The sequence below is a fragment of the Trematomus bernacchii genome, unplaced genomic scaffold (assembly GCF_902827165.1).
Source record: "Trematomus bernacchii unplaced genomic scaffold, fTreBer1.1, whole genome shotgun sequence".
NCBI classification, from domain to species: domain Eukaryota; kingdom Metazoa; phylum Chordata; class Actinopteri; order Perciformes; family Nototheniidae; genus Trematomus; species Trematomus bernacchii.
The window spans coordinates 11,934,270-11,956,744 of NW_022988050.1; the positions used below are offsets into that span (position 1 = coordinate 11,934,270).

General features: G+C 40.6%; 1 protein-coding gene across 1 annotated transcript; it reads left to right on the top strand.

Moving 5' to 3' along the window:
• Positions 1-14,948: 14,948 nt before the first annotated feature.
• tekt3 (tektin 3) lies at positions 14,949-22,076 on the top strand. The gene is made up of 7 exons (XM_034120102.1): positions 14,949-15,518; positions 16,121-16,204; positions 16,293-16,363; positions 16,465-16,608; positions 20,174-20,396; positions 21,255-21,409; positions 21,776-22,076. The coding sequence occupies exons 1-7, from the start codon at positions 14,949-14,951 to the stop codon at positions 21,990-21,992; spliced, it is 1,464 nt and encodes a 487-aa protein (XP_033975993.1). The 3' UTR covers positions 21,993-22,076.
• The last annotated feature ends 399 nt before the right edge of the window (positions 22,077-22,475 follow it).

The following is a 22,475-nucleotide window of genomic DNA, read 5'->3' on the forward strand; positions in this document are numbered from 1 at the left end:
TTATTTAACCAGTTGAAAACATTGAGACAAAATCTCATTTACAATGCTGACCTGGCCAAGAAGGCAGCACATAACACAGACATGTAAAATATAGAAAACACAACTAAGTAAACAAAAAGACGAAAAGCAGTCACTACATTGTGCACATTTGGTATGTATGAGGGTTTAGTAGTGTGTGTGAGAGAGAATGATAGTGTATGTGAGAGAGGAATTGTAGTATGTATGAGGGTATAGTAGTGTGTGTGAGAGAGAATGATAGTCTACGTGAGAGAGGAATTGTAGTATGTATGAGGGTATAGTAGTGTGTGTGAGAGAGAATAATAGTGTATGTGAAAGACAATGCTTGTGTTTTTGAGAGCTTATGACAGTTTATGTGAGAGGACATTGTATTGGTTGTGAGAGAGTATACTTTAAAAGGAAGTCAGGTTGATCCAACAGGAAGCCAGTTTAAATATTCATTCCTTGACTGGTTTACAGCCTTGAAAACAAAGCCTGAAGCTGCTCAGAGCACTGCTACCTAAATTTGAGCTGCAATAAGAACTTTTGGTAACACTTTATATTAAGGTACACAAATTCACCATCAACTAGTTGTTCATTAACATGCATATTAGCAGTATATTGGCTCTTTATTAGTCATTAAAAAACACTTATTCATGCCTTATTCTAAATGACCATATTCTACAAGTAATAGGCCATTAGTTGAGAGTTGTTCATCAATAACCCTCTAATTGGTGCTTATCTATTGCAAGTAAGGAAGTTGTTGTACATGAGTTTTGGTCTTAATATGCTCTGCTCAATATGGGCCTAATAAGGCAGTAGTACCACAAGAATAGTAATTCTCCCATAATAACACTTAACAAAATGATCTATTCTTATGTAACAAGACATGAAACTATAAGTGTTAATTAAGTCTAAATAACTAAAAATTAGGTATTTCCATCGAAGAATAAGTTCCCTATTTTAAAGTGAAGTCTTGTTCATAACCAATAAGCTAGTCATTTGACTCTAATTGACCTGAACAGGTTCCCTATTCTAAAGTTGCCTCCTCTTCACACTTTGTTAATACATTATAGCACGCTACTACTGAAATTAACCTCAACAGTACATGAACAAAGTAGGCACACGTTGAAATATCTGTTTTATTACCACTAAAGAGAGGTTCAGACACATCCCAAAACATGTCAAGTTTCTCCAAGGCTGAGAACAAATATGCAGCCTGCACTTTTTAATAAAAACAGATTTTTAACAGAGTTTATCTATTTGTGATCATACTGTGTGACCTGCTTGTATGTACTTACACCAGGGGTGGGGAACCTCCGGCCCCCGGGCCCTATACGGCCCGCGAGACCATTTGGTACGGCCCTCGAGGTAATTTATAAACACATGCAAAAAAGTGAAAAAATATACTGAGGCCCCAAAAAGGTGTTTATGCCATAGCCGAGAATAATATTTTCCAGTCCTGCACACTAGAGGTCATGACCTTTTTACACAAACATGGGGAGGTGTGTCTTATGCCATAGCCATATAATATGTATGGACAAGTCCAGTCCTGTACATCAGAGGCCATGCCCAGTTTCCACAAATATGGGTATGGAGGAGGTGTCTTTAGGTTTTTATGTCCTTTTTCGAGAATAAAAACACTAGCAGAGAGGGAGCAAACTCGAGAGAGGGGGGTTTTTCCCCTGATATGCTCTCTCCCGGTTTTTGCCTCGGTAAGGTTCTCTCAAACTTGGTAAATATCGCTTGAATTTCTTTGTTGAATGCATAATGAATGGATTTGTTGAAAATTTAGCACCCTGCCACCTGTGAGGAAATTCCTCCGAATTCATGTGGGACTAGGTGTGGATTTGAAAGTTTAGCACCCTGACACCTGTGAGGAAATTCCTCCGAATTCATGCGGGACTAGGTGTGGATATGAATTGATGTGAATTGATTTGTTGAAAGTTTAGCACCCTGCCACCTGTGAAGAAATTCCTCCGAATTCATGCGGGAATAGGTGTGGAATTGATGTGAATTGATTTGGTGAATGAACGTTTGAATGTGGTTTTTATCACCGACCTTTTATGAGGAGATGCCTCTAAATTCTGTCGGTAGGTAGGCTACTTAGGTAGGGCCACACCTCATTACTGATATCAAATCCTTCGGGATTGCTTAAACAGATTTAGCAGGTCGTCTGAATTGAAACAGCAGTTAATTGAACCTGGTTCTCCAGGAGTTAATAGAGGTGAGATCTTGCTGACGTTGGTGGATCTGAGCCAAGCAGTAAACTTACATAGACTCAATAACTTCTGTTAGGTCAATTAGTAGGTCTGAGTAATTTGCCGGAATAAATTATCAGCCCTCCTGACTCCCAAGAACTCTTAATATTTTTTTTCATCAAATATAACATAATTCAATAATGTGCTTTAACCACTAGGTGGTGCACACAAGGTACACACAGCATACAATACAAGTTTTAATCATGTTTTCACATAATTTTACAGGATATTGCTTTATTATTTCACATGTTTTACTTCTACACATTAATATCTGATTTGTAAAACATCACAGACAGAAAGTTATATCAGTCATTTAATGGTAAGCTATTGAAATGTTGATTCCATGGATGTGTCTCCCATCACCCAAAACCCCTGACTATTCTTTCAACTCAGTATTTACATTCTTATATTCAAAGAAAATCAGTAATATCTTTAAAAACTACAAGTCCTTTTATATCAGCTGTGCACCGTTATGGTGTAAATATAACCTCTACCAATTGGATCAAATATAAAAGTCAGCCGAATTAATGTTGATACTGCAAGGAGACGTATTGTGTGAAGAGAAATTGAAGAGAATGTTTAATTGCTGATATATTTATGATCCACGTCACGTAGTCAGTTTCGGTGGCAGTTCTTCCAGTTTGTCCAAAGGTCTTCTAATCAGGGCTCTATAAATAAATAACTACAGCAGATGTGTAATATTTAATGCAGCCGAACCGTGTATTACAATGCCGTTATGTGATGACTTTCAAAGAGAAAAGCAAGCACACTCGGATTAAAGTATTATTTTCTTTTTAAAGCAAATGTTTTTCGGATTTCATATCGCATAAACACCATATCCCAACGTACATTGCGGCTAAACAATCCAATCACCAAGCTTAAACCATAGCTGAGGATCTTGGGTAATCAGTTCAGTGGGTGTGTATCTGTTTCCGGTTATTTTATTTTGAAATTCAGTTCCTGACGCACGCCAAAAAAGCCAGAGATTATAGAATTAAACAAATAAATAAAAACAAGGATAATTGTGTGTTATTGTTGAGTAAATAACAGTGTGTTATTTAGAAAAGAATAACAAATTAGAAGGAAAAAAAGATTACAAAAATACAGATTTCAGTATTCTGAGGCTCTGAGCCCCATTTCTTTTCCTCGCGGACGGCAAAAAAAGTCCGACATTATACGATTTAAAATGAAAAACAATAATCATGGCTTGATATTGAGTAAGAACATGTTTTTATGAACCACACAGCTTCCGGTCTTCCAAGACCCGACAAAAAGACGTGTTGCAGGCACGAAACACACTACCAATAGAAATACATTGCTTTTCAAATCGTTCTGTGTGACACGAAAAAAAGGGGAAAATCGTGTTGGTGAACACGAATCAATAGAATAAATATCGTGACTATAACACGAAATGCCGTGAGACTGGGTTGGTATACAGGCTAGTATGGCTAACGCTAGCGTGTATGCTAACAGTAGCGCGAATGCTAACGCATTTTCTCATTGAGTTTACACATCTCCAAATGTCATCACATAAACACAATACATGTTACTAATCCTTACAGTCATTGCTTTCTGACAGACTTGACCCTTTTACTCTTCAGGTTGCATAGGGAAAATTAGTAATAGTCTACTGCCATGCTTGGGCGGTGTCCGTCAAACAAAAAACGTAGAGCCAATCAGGAACTGAAAATGTAGTCCAACTTCCTTTTCAATCAAACTCACTTCCTTTTCAATCATACTCTCTCACACACACACATAACTATTCTTATGCACACACCCTATCATTCTGTTTTATACACATACCTATATAGTCATTCACATGAACTATTATTACCTCTTATATAAGCTATTATTCGGCCTTTCATTCACTGCTATTCTGTTTTACATATATGACTATTGTTATTAACATTAAATACTATTCCCTCTTACATAGGTTATTATTCTGTCTTACATACATTGTTTACCGATTACACACATACTACTATCCTCTTTCACATACACTATTATAATGTTCTATTAGATTATAGTTGTTTGTGAAAGACGATAGTGGTGTTTAAGAGATTTTGTTTTTGTGTGTGAGAGAGAATAGTTATTTATGTATGATAGTATGATATTAAATGAAGGAAGGAATGACAGTACGTTAAAGACGGTATGATACTGTGTGTGAAAGAGTCTGGTGGTGTACATGTGAGATTCTGATATTGTTTGTAAGACCAAGTATGAGTTGTGAGCTAGACGGCCTCTCATAGTGTTCTACTCATTCCCACGTATGAAACACAGGGGGCGACAGGGAGCACCTTTGACAGGACAAAGTGCACTGAACCCTCATCTGAAATGTTGACAATTTACATCCTCTTATTTGTGGCTTTGTAAGTCTTACTATTTTTACTCTTTCTGGCACAGTTCCATCTGCATCATATTCCTTCCCCTGCTTAACCTCTTTAAGTATAACTCTTCTTTGTATTTCCTCCCTTCCTTGTCTAAATCTATAAGATGATGAGCCCTCTCCAGCCGACACATGCCCTTTTCCCTCGCTCTTCCTACACTTTCTCCAAAGAGCATTTTCCAAAAAGCCTCTTCCCACCCCTAAGTGGACAGGACTGTGGTCTGCAGACAGGGGGGTGGAGGAGAGATGTTGTATTACATCATACTGTAGATGCTTCATTGAACTGTGACGAACAACGTGTTTGCATTGAAATGACTGAGCATCACACATGCATTCACACTGATTTGCAGGGTGCAAACATAATCATAACAACAGTAGGTTGGTGGAATGATATCAATCTGAAATGTAGGAGGCTTGTCATTTTCTCCATTCAGCATTGGCAGATCGGAGCATAGTGGGGGTTTGGATTGGTGAGACAGTTAAAATGTGTAACACATAGAAGGTCTTTGTTTGCCTCAGCAGACAGAGGGCACCGGGCTGCGATGGTGGACAGCAGCCAAGACAGCATGGCTAATAAAATACACCTATTAAACAATGCAGCAGCATACATGAAAACACTTGTGCAGCAGTTCCTCTGCAGACCTTCTAAGGGCAAGAGAATAACATGTGATCTATTTCCTGAGAAGACGCTATGTTTACAATTAGGTTTTTTGTACACAGATCAGGGTCACACAAGGACCGCTTAGCCCTCAAGCTCTCAATCCACTCGCAAGTAAAAAATACCAAGTCGGCAGATTAACATCAACAATCTGGAGTCGAGAACCTAAAAGCAAATATATCTGATTCGATCATGAATCTGTTCATGTACCAAGTAGGTTTTTACTCTGATTGGATACGAGATCATTGAGAAAGCATTGAGAACACAGCGCTAAATTATAAATCTGTGTGACTGCGGAATATTAAAACATCTAGGAATGTTTGTTTTTGTTGTGGCCATACATCCAGTGAAACAGATAGTGAAATGCATGGAGCTGGCAGAAGCACTCATATAATTTAACCATACTGAGTGTTCACAGCCTCAGAATGAGAGCAGACATCACCGGTGGACTGCAGCTGTCCAGGGGAGAGTGTTAAGAGGTTTTCCAACGTGAGGAGGGTGAAATCCAGCCTCCAGTGCAGCTGTGCTCTGCTGTCCACAGCAGCCAGGATCAACTATGTGGGCATGTGATGCCGGCGCTGGGTAAATGAGGGAGAGAAGAATGAGGCGGTGAAACGTTACATGTCTTCCCGCTCTGGTTGGGTGAAACTTGCAGTGTGGTCAGAGGCCTTGGGTGGTCGCTCACAACCCTGCATGGAAAAAAAACGGTGTGAAACAGCAGAGGTTCACCACAGCAGCTTGTGAAAGACACAAAGCCAGAGCGGGAAAGTTGGCAGCACTTGCAGAGAGGATTAGAGACATGAGGAACTCAAATTGTGACTGAAAAAGGGTTTACTAGAGGTAAATATTTTTGGGGATATTGCAAATTGTTGTCATTTTAGGTCTCAAGCGAGGCTAATGAGTTTGTGTTGGTTTACTACTGATATTTCATAATAACTGCTACTCCAGAACTCTTAAAGAACTTGAGAGAAAACAAGCTCTTTGCTTAGTTGTAGAAATAGTCTGAAATACAAACAAAAAATGTGTTTAGCTATAGGTTTTCTTTATTCTTTTAAAACTGATTTTCTCCTCCACTTTTTGTTTTAGGATCAAACCTGCTTAACCCTACGACCCTGACCTCTGAACTCAGTCCAACAGGTCTGATATTTCTTCTGCCCTCACTTTTGCTGACCTTGACTCCTCCCATTGAGGTCAATGTTGCATTCCCAGCTGCTGCAGCCTGTCCTCACACAGACGAGGGTGTATAGCTGCTGCAGATCCACCAGAGCAATGCACCGGCTAACTCGCAGCTCATGGCAGCACAGACACCTGCCATACATGCACACAGACTTCCTCATAAAACATCATCATAATAGTCAGAATGGACTTAATGATATTATATGAGGCACTATATGACGCAGAAGTTGCCACTTAAAATACTGCAAGACATTTTTACAGCTGGGTTCTCTGTGTGGAGCCCAAATTGGTACCCATGTGACCATAATCGTCAAATGCCTACTCTATTTATGATGTTTGGCATCTCTACTGAATGAATGTCATACCCACGGTTTGAATCTGATAACACATCCTACATCCTTGGGCCTGTAAAAAGAAAGTAGCAAAACAACATTTTAAGCAATCTATGAGAAGGTAAAGCTGCCAGGAAAGATAAATGAAATTCTCTCAAGCCCGCTAAACAAGCACAATAGCCCCATTATACTTCGGACCAAATTTGGGAAAAGGGGAACAATTTGAAAGCTTGTGAGGAGCTGTCAACCAGATGCCTTTGGCATTTCAGAGAGAGAGGGAGGGTGCAGGGGTTGGAAAATGCCTCTGAACAAAAAAGCCATGGTTTTAAATGCCTTTCTCCGCCTTCTTGCAGTAAATCTGAATCTTCCTTGGCCTTTTGTTTGGCCATCGCGAGCCACCAGAGAAGAATTCAGACAGGGTGTGTGTGCAAATGAGAACTGGTCAGTAATGTTTTATGCAAAAATGTGTTTCATCAAGTGCATGCTGAATATTTACCCAGGAAAACACAACCACAATGGACAATGGCCCTGTAATGCAATTAAACTAAGAAAACCACAAGCACTCTTCTTACAGAGGTCACTTTGGGGTTAAGTTTCACTTTTTCCACACATGCTGTGAAAAATAGTGGCATGACTAAGTCCAATAAGAAGCTGCTAAATGGGAGCAGGGTTACATTGCAGCAGGGTGTGTCTCTCTGAAGGCCTAACATGATATCTCATTTGATGCACTCTGACCTTTGGCAGTACGCAAACAGAATGCAGGGCTGGGGAATGCTGTAGCCGCAGCTGTGTATATGTTGAGTGTATTTGTACGGCATGCCTTGTGTCACTATAGTTCACCTGCTAGTCAAACTAAGTGTGTAGTGTCTTTTTAATTTCCTAATTAGAAATAGGAGTTTAGAGCGGGTGTACAATAAGCTTTTGGAACTGAACTTTTTCAGAAAAATTAGGATTAAAACTTCAAGAAAACAAATGTAGCTTCAGCTTCTACAGTTCGTTGGCAACAACTCCTACACTCAATGTTTAGACATGTTATATAAAAAAACTGTCACATCAGCTAAACCTTTTCAGGAAATCAATGCCAGAAAAGAAAGAGATTCTGACTTTTTGTTATTGTGGCAAGCCTCTCCGCTGGGAGACAACGGTGTGTTTGAAAGCTGTTAATAGTGGTTCCATCTGGAGCAAGAAGCCCCCATGTTCCAACCCTTGTTCCCATGGTGCCAAGGTCCAGCTGTGCACAGTCTCCCATCAACACTGACAGACACCTCTTTGTGCAGAGGACATAAGATTACGACCGGCTATAAAAAGGGTACAGAGAGATCTGTGGCAAATGGAACATTTAAAAAGTGATTCAAGGGAATGGTGGGGGGGATAGGGAAAGGGGTGGGAGACACCGCGTGAGGAAAACAAGGGAAGGATGGGAATTAAGGCACAGACGCTAACTTCTGAATTTCTTCCCTTCTTTATTTGTCTTTTTGGCTCTGATGCTCGATGCAGTTTGCACATCAGCCGGCCACATGTTGAATATGCCTGATTTCACACTCTAACTCCTAAGTGACACCAACATGAGGAATGCAGGGTCCTTCCCTCATGATTAAAGGCTCCTGACCATTACTTTCAAAAACCGTGAGTCACCGTGCAGCGATCTGAGGTTTCTATCATTCATGTTCACTTCCTGTCTTGCCTAGATGAAAAGCACAAGCTGCATTTCCCCTAATTTGGGGGTGGAGGTCTGTGTGTGAGAGAAATACACACGCCCAGGCTGAATAATTCAACTCCTGAGTCAGCACGGAAACATTAGACCTCTCTCCCCTTTATAAACGTTTGGCCCAAAATAGCTAGAAATACAAGCACCGAGGCAGTTGTAACCTCACATTGTTAACTCAATTGGACCAAAGTTTGTGTGTCAGGAGCAAGCACCCCGCCAACGCAAATGACTCATAAATTCCAAAACAGTCGGGGATTAAAACATTAAGGACTTCATGTGCAAAAAGAAGTTCCCAATTCCTGTGGCTGACCAGTAGAGGTGCTGTGTTGGTGAACCGGAAAACATTTGTGGGTTTCTAGCAGGAAAATCTCTAACATGGTTTATGAATGGTCTGAAGTTTCATGGAGAGGGGATTTAAAAAAATGACATTCATATACCATGAGCTCCATGTTTGATGCACTCAAGATGCTATTACGTATACATCAGGGGTGTCCAAACTACGGCCAAGGGGCCAAATGCGGCCGGCGGACCATTTTGAATCGGCCCTCATCAAATTCAAAAAGTATAATGGAATATGGCCCACATGAAACTTGTCTTATATTGTACTTCTTTAATATAAATGTATACATATATTACACAGTATTATTCATGTGTTAATAAGACCACTTTTCAAATAAATTCAGTCAATTAAAGTTGGAAACATTTTCTAACATATCTTAGTTGATTAAAAAAAGACTTATTTACATAACAAGCTTGAAATAGACCCTTCATATTTAATCTTATTATAATCACTCTGAGGCTTCTGCTTTAAGGGATGAGCTGCCAACAAGATAAATGAAACCCTATAGAGAGCTGTGATGTAGGCTGTTTTGTTCTAAAAGCATATTCATGTATCAAGCCTAATTTACCTACATTTTGCTAAATTATAACTTAACTTACGAGGTAATAAGTGGCCCAGCCCTTCGTATACTTTTCTGTACAGTATGTGGCCCTCGGTAAAAAAGGTTTGGACACCCCTGGTCTACATAGATGGCGCAGAACCATATATTTGATGCTCATGTTGCATTACAATCAGAGACTCTGGTCAGTGTTTCCTCTCATGTCCTCTCCTGCCCTGCCCTCTCCTCCGCTCTGCTGCGTGCCGCACAGTGGCTCCAGTGGAATGTGATGACCATGGACTGGACAAAGCCCTGCATTCATGACCCCCCATCCCACTCTAGAAGTTTGCGACTGGGAGCCTTGATCACTGAGTCGGGGGTGGCCTGAGTCCATGCACCCTTCGCCTTTCCTGTCAGACAAACGTTACCCACCATATGACTTCCAGCCATCACCTCTAACTGCTGTGCTTGTTGTAGATGATGCCCTTTACAGTTAACACCCAAAAAGAAATGCTGAGGTAGAAAACGTTCTGTTAATTGAATTTGTTTATGTCTGCGTGTGGTGAGAAGCAATTGGAAAAGGAATAAATATCTGTGTTTATATTCATGAACTGTTCCTTTAAGTGGCTTTATTACTTGTGAAGTGGCTTTTAGTAACCATTAAAGCGCTATAGTAAAGTGTATTATGATTTATTATTACGCTTAATGGTAGCATGAAATATCTCCAACATGGACTGAGGAAGAGTTGATTGCTAGTAATGTGGGGAACATAATTCAGGAAAGATATATCCGTGTGTTTGTCTGCATGGAAATGTCTACCTCCATGCTGGTTCAGAGATAATCCCTCGAGACCAGATAACATAAACAAAGCTATACATCATACATCATCTGCTGCCTGCCGGTCTGTCTCTACTTCCTCTGCCTAAGTATCCAATACACTATCCATTTGCCTGCTTTGTGTAGGTAATATAATAGAGCGCATAGAGTGCCTCAGAGGCTTCTCCTCTAAACTTATACACAACTGCAAACACAGTAGTTACCATGCAACGCTACATAAACATGCAAAAGGCATGCAAACATGCTAATGGACACTTATTGCAATGCGAAATGAACTCTGTATTATTGCTATACATTACATAAAATTCTACACTGTTATATAAATACACATGGATCTGGCTCCTATATAAATACATTTGGTGATATTCAATACATCTCTTCTGTCAACAAATACCTAGAAAGATCGACCACAAAGTATGAGCGGTTAATCGAAAGCTTTATTCCTCTGTACAAAAGAGCTGAATTATATGCTAAAAACTATTTGAAGAAATACCAACAAGCTACACTATTGCATTGGGTGATAAGTTCCTTCCTTACCATACACTTTACACTGTCTTGCTACCGTGAGTACTCGTTGGCAACCAACACTGCAGTTTAAAATAGTCCCCATCAAATTTACTATGCAATGCTATTACTGTGTAGCTATTTTAAAGAAATGATATACTGGTAACCAATGGGCTTGGGGCTACAGACAGAAGCTGGATGTAATTCTCATGGCATATGACGAATACCAAACAATCGGAGACTGTTGGTTAACTGGCTAATAACATCTAATTGTTTTTGTGGGAAATGAAGCTGCAGTTTGTTCCAATGCAAAGGTCCTACTTTGTAACCATGGTTGTTGCATGTCTGCTGCATTTGCTCCACAAGGTAGTGCTAAGAAAAGTCGGATCAGACAACGTTGTCAAATTCTGTCAACATCAGCGTACTTGGAATAACTGAAAAACAGAAAGTCTCAGTAACAACTGGAGAAGTAATTCACATTGGGAAAAGGATGGATGAATAATGATGAGGTGGATCGGGGCTCCAGGAGTCAGACCACACACCCGAGAAGAGCCCAGGACGCTCCTGTTATTTTACCATCTGGACGCCCCATTATCTCAGTAGGGGATCTCTAATACTGTTATCAGATTTAATGGTTGATTTCCTCTCCAGGTGTGGCCACCCTCCTCCCAGACTGCTCAATGCGCAATTCATGAGGGGAAACTGATGCCATTATAAGGCCCGTAGAGAGAGAAAGGTTATTCTGGTTATTCCATTAAACTGCGCAGTTAGAACATCATGTTGAACTAGTGATTTTGAAAGAGGAAGCTGTGGTTTGACCAGGGCTCTAGATTTAGCAGGAAGCGTGCCAGGTTCACATAGAAAACGGGAGGGTGGGGGGTATAAAGAAGTGAAAACACCAGGGGCCGGAGACGGAACAGAAAAAGGACTTGTTTCCACTGGGTGTGAATGTTTAGAGAACACTTCTGACCTCCTCTTCTGGTCTATTCTTACCTGATGAACTCAAGGTCAATGGTGAAAAGCGAAGGATGTGTCAAGGCCTTAGGGAGCCTGTGTACTCGTCAAAAAAAGGACAGTATTGTCAAAGTGTTAGTTAAAAGTAATAATATTAAAGATTGTCATTTAAATCAATGCCTGTTAAGCATTTATCTATTTATTGATGAGGTAACGATGATGAAGACCTTTGTATTTGCAGTTATACGAACTGGGTGTCTTCTTCAAGTGGCACACAATTAGTGACTATTTTCCATCATCCAGTAGTGGCTGGTTCAATTTCCTCTACAACATACTTGTGTGTGAAGCAGTGCACTGTTCTTTTTTGTCTTGAAAAACGGTTATTATGTACGAGCAAACAAAGAGTGCTGAAAAAACAGAACATACAGATTATAACTTTAATTCTACGAGGTCACATGCTGTTTCATCAGGGGGAAAAAACAGTCCCTCTTGGATCGTGTTGTTACAATCTTTAATACGCACCAGATTGTTTGTTTTGGTGGTGGGTTGCAGGATGCAGCCTGGTATCTTATGAGTGCAGACTGCTTGTGTTTATATTCGGCAGCCTCTAAAATGTGAGTGGATAGATACTGAGGGGTTTGGTATCACATGGCTGAACTTCGTATGTTCTTTGTGCAGTTATTGGCAATTGCCATAATTGACCTGTGGCTTTGGGGACATACTGTATATGTATATGTATAGGTGGCAGTTTGTGTCTTCTACTATTTAGGTTGTAAAGAAAGGACATAGACACACAGCAATACATATTTGAGAAAGAGAAAAGTCCAAAGTCCTTTCTCAATTACTGACCGATGAAATCCAAGCCCCTGTGTGCTGTCACCTGAGAACACTGTGCATCATTTATTTTGTCCCCTCTGTCAAATTGTGACCATTCATACCATGTCTTATTCAAGCCAAAATGTAAAACATTCCAAGGGCCAAAAACCTCTGCCAAACCACATGACATCAATAAGAGAATGCATATTACTTTCCTGCTTGGGTCACTTTTCATCCCAAAACGATATACTGTAGAGTTTAACTGCTTATTTGAAATGAAGCTGTACCATACCAAAGGGGAAACATTTCTTAAATACTGGACATTTCAGGCCAATATTTCATTAAAAAGCTCTTATTTATTGTGTTTTCATTCCTATGGGTATTACAGCCCTGGGTTCAGTTTCATTTTGCTGTTAGTGGATTGGACAGCATGCTTGCTCCAGCAGACTTTTCCACTATGCAGTAACACTCTCATGGACCACAAGAAAGGAGTATATATATAGGCCCTCATGTTTTAAGGGCCAGTGGGGAGATTGCCCGGGAACCACTGGTCCAGAGGACACTCACAGCTCTATCCAAAGGATGAATTTAATACCTAGGCTGGCTTTTCATGTTTTTCTGAGGCATATTTATAGCGGCTGAGGTCTTGGCGGCAAAGCATGTGGGGTGGCCTTCTTCGACCTCGCCATGTTAATATATGCTGAGGCCACAGGGGCGGAGCAATCGCATGTCATTCCATTCTAAATCTAAACCTCCATGTTTATGACAATAGTAGCCTGACCACTGCAAAATAGTTCACAGAGCGGCCTCTATGAAGCCTTGCCCTTTAAAAATACTGGATACATATAAGCTTCAGGGCAAGAAACACAGACCAGAAAGCCAATCACATAACCATCATCAGTATATTTGAGATGATATGCAGTTTCAAGTAGATAAACAGACAGTATGTATACATTTAGAACTGCACCTTGGTGGATACAAAAGCAATTCAAATCACTACTACACTAATTAAAGATGTGAACACAGTAGTCTGTATTGTCAATTCTAACACATTAGGAAGGACATAGATTGTGTTTTTCGATCTATAAATCAAATATTTAACTCAGCCTATCCCCCAGTATATGTGGTAAAAAAAAGTAGGTGGAAGGAGGATTTTTTTACTAAAGAAAGAATGGCTCAAAAGTATTGTGACATGATGACAACACAAACTAATGAACATGTAAGCTTTGAATAATTTGTGTTTATTTTGAGCGGTCAGAATTCTGTGATAAAGATAGACCAGCTGAGTAACTCCTGGCTACAGCTATGCTTGTGTCTGTAGTGGAAACCAGGCTATCACCTGTCGGGCCCTGCCCCTTCAGAACTGATTAGTGTAAATGATCCTCAGTTCTAATGGTAGGTAACACAACACAGATTATTATTCTGTGCTAAGGGGGTTTGTGTGGACTCTTCCTGTGGCATGAATCATTAAACAGGTGACTGTAATCCATACAGACAGATAGCTTCTCAGGGTGAGGGTGAGCTATCTGATGCTGCCTGGCGACCAACTGAACGCCTCTGCTTTGAAGACAAAGCTCAGATTGCTCAACTTCCAACGAGAACATTTAAGGTAGATGACCTTTCTGAAAAGTGAACTTGCCAAAGAACAAATACATGTTCAAACCTAGCAGTGGGAAGGACACATTTGCAGAACAGAATCAAGTACAGGTGGTCATATACACAAATGTATAGCAGTAATTGGGAACAGTAATGCCGAGGATTTGTTATGTATCCGTTTGAGGTGAAAAAGAACAGTAGTCTTATTTGGAGTTGTAGCCAGCCAAAAGCAGCCGCACAAAGAATACAAAAGCAAATAAGAAAGATTACAAACATAAAAATGTGATTCACAGTGTAGTGACATTTCAATGTATTTAAATGAACAAAGTAAAAGCACCTGCTCACCATTAATCCGAACATCCCGGGTTGAGTGTTTCAGTAACCTATGGCAACTGCTTCTGTGACAACAGAAATCTTGGACGGGCCAGCTCCTGCAGGCGAGGACCGTGCAACCCCATTGGCTGGCTGAATGAAAACTTGTCCATCTATAATGCATGTCAGTTTACCTTTAGTGTGTTCTTGAGCTCAATTCCAGGTAAGCACAGCTGAGAGGCAGTCTGCGAGCATCAAGACCTGGAGTATCCACTTGTTCATCCTGGTAAGACAAGTCTTTTTTTTCTTTTGCCTATTGAATCTAATGACACAAATACTATATTTCATGTCTGAAACATTTATTTGAATGCCTTTGAACTATGCCTTGGGTCAACATAAGTAAAATAATATATCTGCATTTAATGTCAAGAGTTTTAGGTCTACAAATGAAACTGAATGGTAAATAACTGTAGTTAAAAGTTATTTTGTGATCTGGTCTCAGAAACCCAGGAGCACCCTGAGGCGACTCAAATATGGAGCTGATGGGATCCACTCTGACAGCCACATATGTTCGCCCTAAAACCAGCCACTTCCTCCCGGCCATCTCCACCATGGCATCCAGCTATCGCAACCCCCAGCCTGCCATGGCCATGAATCCCAGTGCCAACATGTGGAGGACCAACACCTATTTCAAAAGCAGCAGCACTGTCCCCACCCCTTCTTCCATGCAGCGAGATAATTTAGATCTGGTTCGAGCAAAGACCATGTTCTACCCATCCAACAGGACAGCGCTGTCCACCCGCTACACTCCTGACGACTGGTACAAGTCTAACATAAGCAACTACAGGGAGTCCGAGGCGTCCCGGAACAGCGCGGAGAGGCTGAGAAGAGACACCATCAGGCTGATGCAGGACAGGGATCAGCTGACCAGACGTACCCAGGAGAGTACCAGCAAGAACATTGGCGAGCGGCTCAATGACGTTGTCTTCTGGAGGTCTGAGCTGAGCCATGAGATTGACAACATGGTGACAGAGATAGCAGTGCTCACTGATGTTAAGAGGAGGCTGGAGAGAGCCCTGGCAGAGACTGAGGGGCCCCTTCAGGTGAGATTGGAAGGAAGACATGAGTGTGTGTTACCTTGAAGATTTCCTGTCTGGTAACTACATACGTCTTACTTTTTTTTAATGTGTTTTTGGAAATGTTTGCAGGAAATGTTTACATCCTTACAAAGACAAATTGCATTTGCCTTAAATTCTCTGGTCAGGGCTTTGTTCATGCATTCATATTAACAATTATATCATATTGTGTGTGCACAATCTGTGGTGGAACAGTTTTGACAAAGGGTTCCTAGTTTAGCTGTAGCAACAGTGTCTGCCTGGTTCTTCAAACTACTTTAAAATGCAGTTATCTGCTAGTCAAACTTTAATTAGGTCCCCCGGGTAAAGAACCACTGGTCATTGTCTCACCTAGAGTGGGTCAACTTGACTGGAGATCTGATGACATACATCTTGCTAGGCTTAGATCAAATGGCAGGAGCCTTGTCCAGGTGGCTGAAACTGGAGAATGCAGCTGGTTCAAGTCATACTATACTTAGGAATATATACTTTATGTCATAACTGCTCACCTTGAATTTCACAATCAATAAAATGCTGCACATTGAGTGACTTATATATACTCCTAATAGTCACGATCACTTTGTCAATAGGTGTCTCAAGAGTGTTTGTACCACAGAGAGAAGCGGATGTCAATCGATCTGGTACACGACGACGTGGAGAAAGACCTCATAAGGGTAACATTAAAGCTAGAGTAATGTGTGACTTCTGATAGAAACCTTGGTAAAGCAATAATCATATGTTGATATTTACCTTCCCCGTAAGGAAGTGGAAGTCATTAAGTCATGTCAGGAAAGGATGAGGAGACATCTGGACAGAGCCATCGCTCAACTGGCGTGAGTCTGAACAATCTATTTATGAATCATTACTAAATCCAGGGTTTGACGTGCGTTTGATTGATCGCTTTGTTTCTGCATTGGTGTGTGGGGCTTCTCAGGTCAAACAGAGCAGCGCAGCATGAACTGGAAAGAGACATCAGTGACAAAGTGACAGCTCAGAGGATAGATGACAGGTGTCACCATCTGAGGAACACATCAGACGGTATCGGCTACTACAGAGGGATTGAAAGACTAGACCCTTCGTGAGTACAGTTTTATGTCATCAAATATTAACTGCTCTGTTTCATCACGTCAAACGGCTGTTAACAATCTCTCATGTTTGTTTAAACCAGCCTGGAATACCGACCAGGGCAGTTTAGTTTAATTGTCAATCATAAAAAAGCCTTTGAAAGTCAAAATAGCTGCTGCCCCTTTTTGTTCTTACACCAGGTTTAAACATACCAAAGTGAATCTGCAGTCAGGCCAAACTAGGTGCTATTAGCCAGTTGCTAACATCAGCTTGCTAACATCAAAATGCTAAAATGCTTATGTTTTACAGGTATAGGTGTGTTATTGAATTTGTGATCACCAACTTACTTTAGCAAGATCGTTTGCTAACATTTTTCATTACACATAGGATAGCTGAAGCTGATTGAAATGTTATTAATTTTGGAATTCGAAAAGTTGTATTTGTCTAGTAGTTTTGACATGATAAGGGTGCTAGATATAACCAAAGTTAGGACAATTCATTCTGAGAGGGAAATTAATGTTTGGAAAACTTCATGGTAATCCATTCCAAGATGTTTCACTAAAAGAAAAAGAAAAAATTATAATATAAAGATTCTAGATGATGGAAGGCTAGAGGAAAAGCCAGGGGATCAACAAAGTCACCTTCTTCCTCTAGGAAAAACAAATGGGAAATGTCATCACAATCCATCCAATACTTGTTGAGATACTTGAGTCGGGCTAAAGTGGTCAACTTACAGAACGATGTTGCCTTCGTTTAAGACGCGCTGCTAGTATGATCAAAACTATCTGAGGAAATGTCCCTCACCATGATTTGCCTGTATCGAGCACCCACCGCTAAGGTGGATTTCTATGACCAGGTAAAACTCCTGCTGAATTCCTGTGACTCCAACAAAGAGCTAATTATTGTAGGAGACTTTAATATCAACTGGAATGACAAACAAAATAGAAAGAGCTTAAAACGGATCATGGATAAACACAACTTAATACAACTAATGGATCAACCGACTAGAATAACCAAAACCTCCATGACTATGATAGATTTATTATTTACAAACAAAGCTGACAGAATAGTTAAAACCTACAACTTCCTGACTGGTCTTTCTGACCATTATCTTGTTCTTTTTGCCAGGAAACTCTCAAAAAAAAGGTTCATGGCCACACCTAAAACCCCTGCCTTCGGTTCCCGCTTCATCCCCAAAAACCTGCAACAACGTTTTATGGAGGCAGTGAAAATGATTGATTGGGGGGACATTCTGTCCTCTGAAGATATTGGTGAAAACAGTCATCTGTTTATATCTAAAATTAACGATGCAATGTCTTCCTTCTCAAGGAGAGGGTGCCTTAGGGACAGGAAGGAACATCATCTTCCCTGGCTGAATCTACAGTGCAGGAATCTCATGAAATCTAGAGACCAACTACTAAAGCAGAGCTTGAAATCCGGGCTATTCACTGATAGACAGAAATTCACTCATGCTCGTAACAAGGTAACACAAACAATAAGACAGGCCAAAGCGAACTTTTTCATCAACATAATTGAAGGTGCGAAAGGTAACAGTAAAACCTTTTGGCAAATCCTAAATAAACTATTAGGTAAACATACCAAACAGGAAAATAATGTACTAGAATTAAAAATCAATGATGCCCTGATAAAAGACCCTGCAGTGTTGGCCAGCTCTCTAAATTAGTATTTTATAAATAGTGCCCTGGACATTACAAAGCTCTTCCTGCCATCTGAGGTCTCACCTAGCCCGACTGTGGATACACATCCAGTTTTTGACCTGGAGGAAATCACAGAGGTGGAGGTAAAAAATATAATCTTAGGGTTAAAAGGTTCTAAGGCTAGGGATGCAGATGATTTAGACACCAACTTTATAAAGACAAATATTGACGGTCTAATAAAACCAATTAGTATGCTAGTAAATCAATCTATCAGCACGAGGGAAGTTCCATCATCCTGGGAGGTGGCCACGGTGACACCGATCTTTAAATCTGGGGATAAGGCAATGATGTCCAATTACAGACCAATCAGCATCCTCCCCTGTGTCTCTTAAATAGCTGAGAAATGGGTGTCAAAACTAATCACCAACCATTTAGATAAAGGTTTCGCTCCACTCCACCCTATGCAGTTTGGTTTTCGTGCTCACCACTCCACTGAGACAGCTAACTGTGTGTTTGTGGAAAAGGTTAAATCTATGTTGGACACGAGCCCATATGTAGGTGCTGTCTTCCTTGATCTCAGGAAGGCTTTTGACACTGTTGACCACCAAGTGCTCCTTACAAAGCTGACGTATTTCAATTCTTCGGCAGATTCAATACATTGGGTTAAGTCTTACTTATCGAACAGAAAACAGTGTGTTTTGGTCAACGGTACCAAATCCCCCTACCTTGTGAACCCTGTTGGGGTTCCACAAGGTTCCATTCTTGGACCATTACTGTTTTCTCTGTACATTAATGACTTGCCTAATGTATGTCCTGAGTTGAATTTGCAAATGTATGCCGATGATGCGGTCATCTTTGTACACGGGAAAAACACTGAAATGATCTCATCCTGTCTCTCAAATGCTTTGGACAAGGTTCAACACTGGCTGAACAACATTTGCTTACAGTTCAATGCAAAAAAAACAGTATGCATGATGTTCAGTAAACGACCAGTCAAAATCTAAGGGTCCAATGTGTTTTTAAACGGAGCAGAAATAGAACTAGTCCCCCACTTCAAGTATCTTGGAGTCATAATGGACTCGAACTTGACTTTTACGAAACATATTAAGAAAGTATCCATCTTTCTTAACTGTCAATGCTGCAAAGTCATACCTCCACTGTATGATTCTATCCCATATTGAATACTGTTTGACAAACTGGTCGTTAGCTTGTGCCACAAACCTGAAACCAATAGAACAGCTGTACAAGAGAGCTATCAAGGTGTTTGACAGAAAGCCAAATTCATACCACCACTGTGCCATCCTAGAGAAACACAATTTCTTGAGTTTTGATAATTTTAAGTCTTTTAAAAGTATGTGTTTTTTTTAAAAATGTTTACATGGACTTGCCCCCCCTCCCTTAGGGGAATTCATCCACAAAAAACACACTGGACGCTGCACTAGGTCAGAAACCAGAGGAGACTGTGAAGTCCACCGTAGACGGACCACTTTCGGTCAAAATGTTCTATCAATTAAGGGCAGCTCATTGTGGAATAGCCTCCTCCTAACTGAGTTACGGGATTGTCCCACTCTGAACAGTTTTAAAGGTCAACTCAAAGAATGGTTGAGAAACAAACAAACGTGCAATCACCGCTAAATGCACTTTAATACAGGGGTATCTCCTCTTGCACTTTATATGTCGTAGCTGCTACATTGTACTGCCATGTGGTAAATGCTTATATGCTGCTCATGCTCTTTCTGCATATCATGTATTTATGTTTGCTATGTATATAAATGTCATGTTCTTAAATGTTGTATGTGAGGGACTACGGATGGAAATTAGCTCAAAGCTCAAATCTGGCATGTTTACGTTTTAAAGCATTATTTGTTTTAAATGTATAAAGTTCCGAATACATAAGTCGTTATTGTTTCCCTTTGTCAGACTCTCCCTGCCGGACTCATGGTCGAAGTTCACAGACGACAACATCCTGCACTCCCAGAGCGAAAGGGCTTCCTCCCACAAGCTCAGGGACGAGATCGAGATCCTGCTGAACGCCACGTCCAACGAGATGTGGAACCAGTTCAACAACGCCAACGTAGCCTTCACAAACCGCATATCAGAAACCGCTGATGCTAAGAACAGCCTGCAGACACACCTGGCTAAGGTCATCCCCTTTTCTACATGACAATTCATTCTTGTTACGTTGTTTAAGAAGAACTATTGGTGACATGATTTTTAACAGGCTGTCAGGTAAGAATGAAAAGTAAAACCGCCTGGATTCTAAGAAAGTAGTTTCCAAGAAGCAGTCACATGGCTCTATGTTAAGGAACAAGACCAAATCCATTGAGTGGTTAACTAAATGTGCCACTTATGAGAGAAGGGGATGATGTGTTTTCTCCATTCTCTACACAACACACAGTCCATATGTGCTATATATCTTTACAACTGTGGAATGTAAGACAAATCTTCACTGACTGCCCACTCCCTGTAGTGGAAATGTTTCCTGTCTGTAGTGGATTTTGTGAATGTTTACTGCAAAACATTCCTGTCAAAAGAGCGACAGGAATGGTGATTAAATGTCCCTTTCATTGCTTGCGCCATATTCCACACTGGGTCTCATTGTTCTCCGGTTAATTGCTTGAGGTTGCACTTTGGAGCCACATCAGCTGTTGGATGGGTTTGAACACTGACAGCAGCTGTGATGTGAGACACACAGTCCTTAATAATCCTCTGTCACCGTCAGTTGTAAAACTAGATATTCTGAAATTAAATATACTTTAAATGGGTTTGGACAGAGCAGGGCACTGTGCTCAGCTGAACGCTTGCAGTGTACAGAGTTGGCATGTTCTGTGCTCCTACCAGGGGGATTTTTATCTCGTTCTCTTGATCTAGTCAATACTTCCTCTTTCGAGCATAATGAACGTCTATCATGAATGAGACACTCAGTTGTTACTTTTATGATTTAACGATGAATTGTTTTCATGTCATTTGATTCTGTATTTGTTTTTGTCTCATCGTGTAGACTCTGCAGGAGATCTTCCAGACGGAGATGCTGATTGAGTCTCTGAAGAAGGCCCTCAGAGATAAAGAGTGCCCGCTGAAAGTGGCCCAAACCAGGCTGGAGGAGAGGACCCGCAGGCCCAATGTGGAGCTCTGCAGGGACAACCCACACCACAGGTACTCTGCTTCCTTCATTGTTCTATATAATTCATGGAGTAAAATACTATTTGGTCCTTCCTTTTTATTGTGGTAATACTATGAGTACACTGCTGGTGGTTCCATATTACTGGCTAGCAAACACGATAAGCCGTTTTCAGAAGTGATAAATCATTCCATCTAATGTATCCATCCAATGTTGTGGGTTCTCCCTTTCACCAAGTTTCATCAAAATCCAGCCAGGCGATTTTAACGTTATACTGCTGACTTACAGACAAACAGAGATGTCATTTGTAGTTCAGTAGTTAAGTGTCACTCATTACATGTTTCCTGGGACTGCACCTTTATTTATTTCGCTCCTTGAGGTGCTCCTCTTTATCCTTCCAGACTTGTGAGTGAGGTGAGAGAGATAGAGGACACCATTCATCGGCTCCAGGAGAGGCTGATGGAGGCTGAGAACACTCTGCAGACTCTGGTCAAGACTAAAGTCACCTTGGAGCACGACCTGTCCATCAAGGCCAACTCCATCTTCCTGGACCAGGAGAAGTGTATGAGCATGCGCAAGAGCTTTCCCAGCATGCCCCGTCTGGTGGGCTACACCTAAATAAGGTTCTAGAAAAAGCGAGTCTATATTGGAGAACCAATATAATTAACGATGACTGTTTCAATGGGTTTGGAGTGATTTTAAGGGTGGTGTGAATGTAAACAAACTGACTTAACTTTACAGGCACAGATGTCAAAATGTAGCTATAAACAATTTATTAACCAGATGTATAAAAAGACAAAAAACACCATTCATTGTCGCCTGATGCTTTCATTTTGCACTTTTCACTGCATACTTTTAACTGTTTTTCTTTAAAAATGCTGGAAGATATTACCAAATGCAAATTAAAAGAATAGTTGATGATCAAAATAAATCAATGCATCTACAACCCTCACGTCTACTGTAAATCTAATGATATCGTACAGGAAAGGATCCCTCAACAGTCAAAGGTGAGCATTGCCGTGAAAACCAATCACTTGATATGTTCTGTGATGGCATTCAAAGAACTTATATTTTCTGATCTGTCTTTACACTTTGGACAGT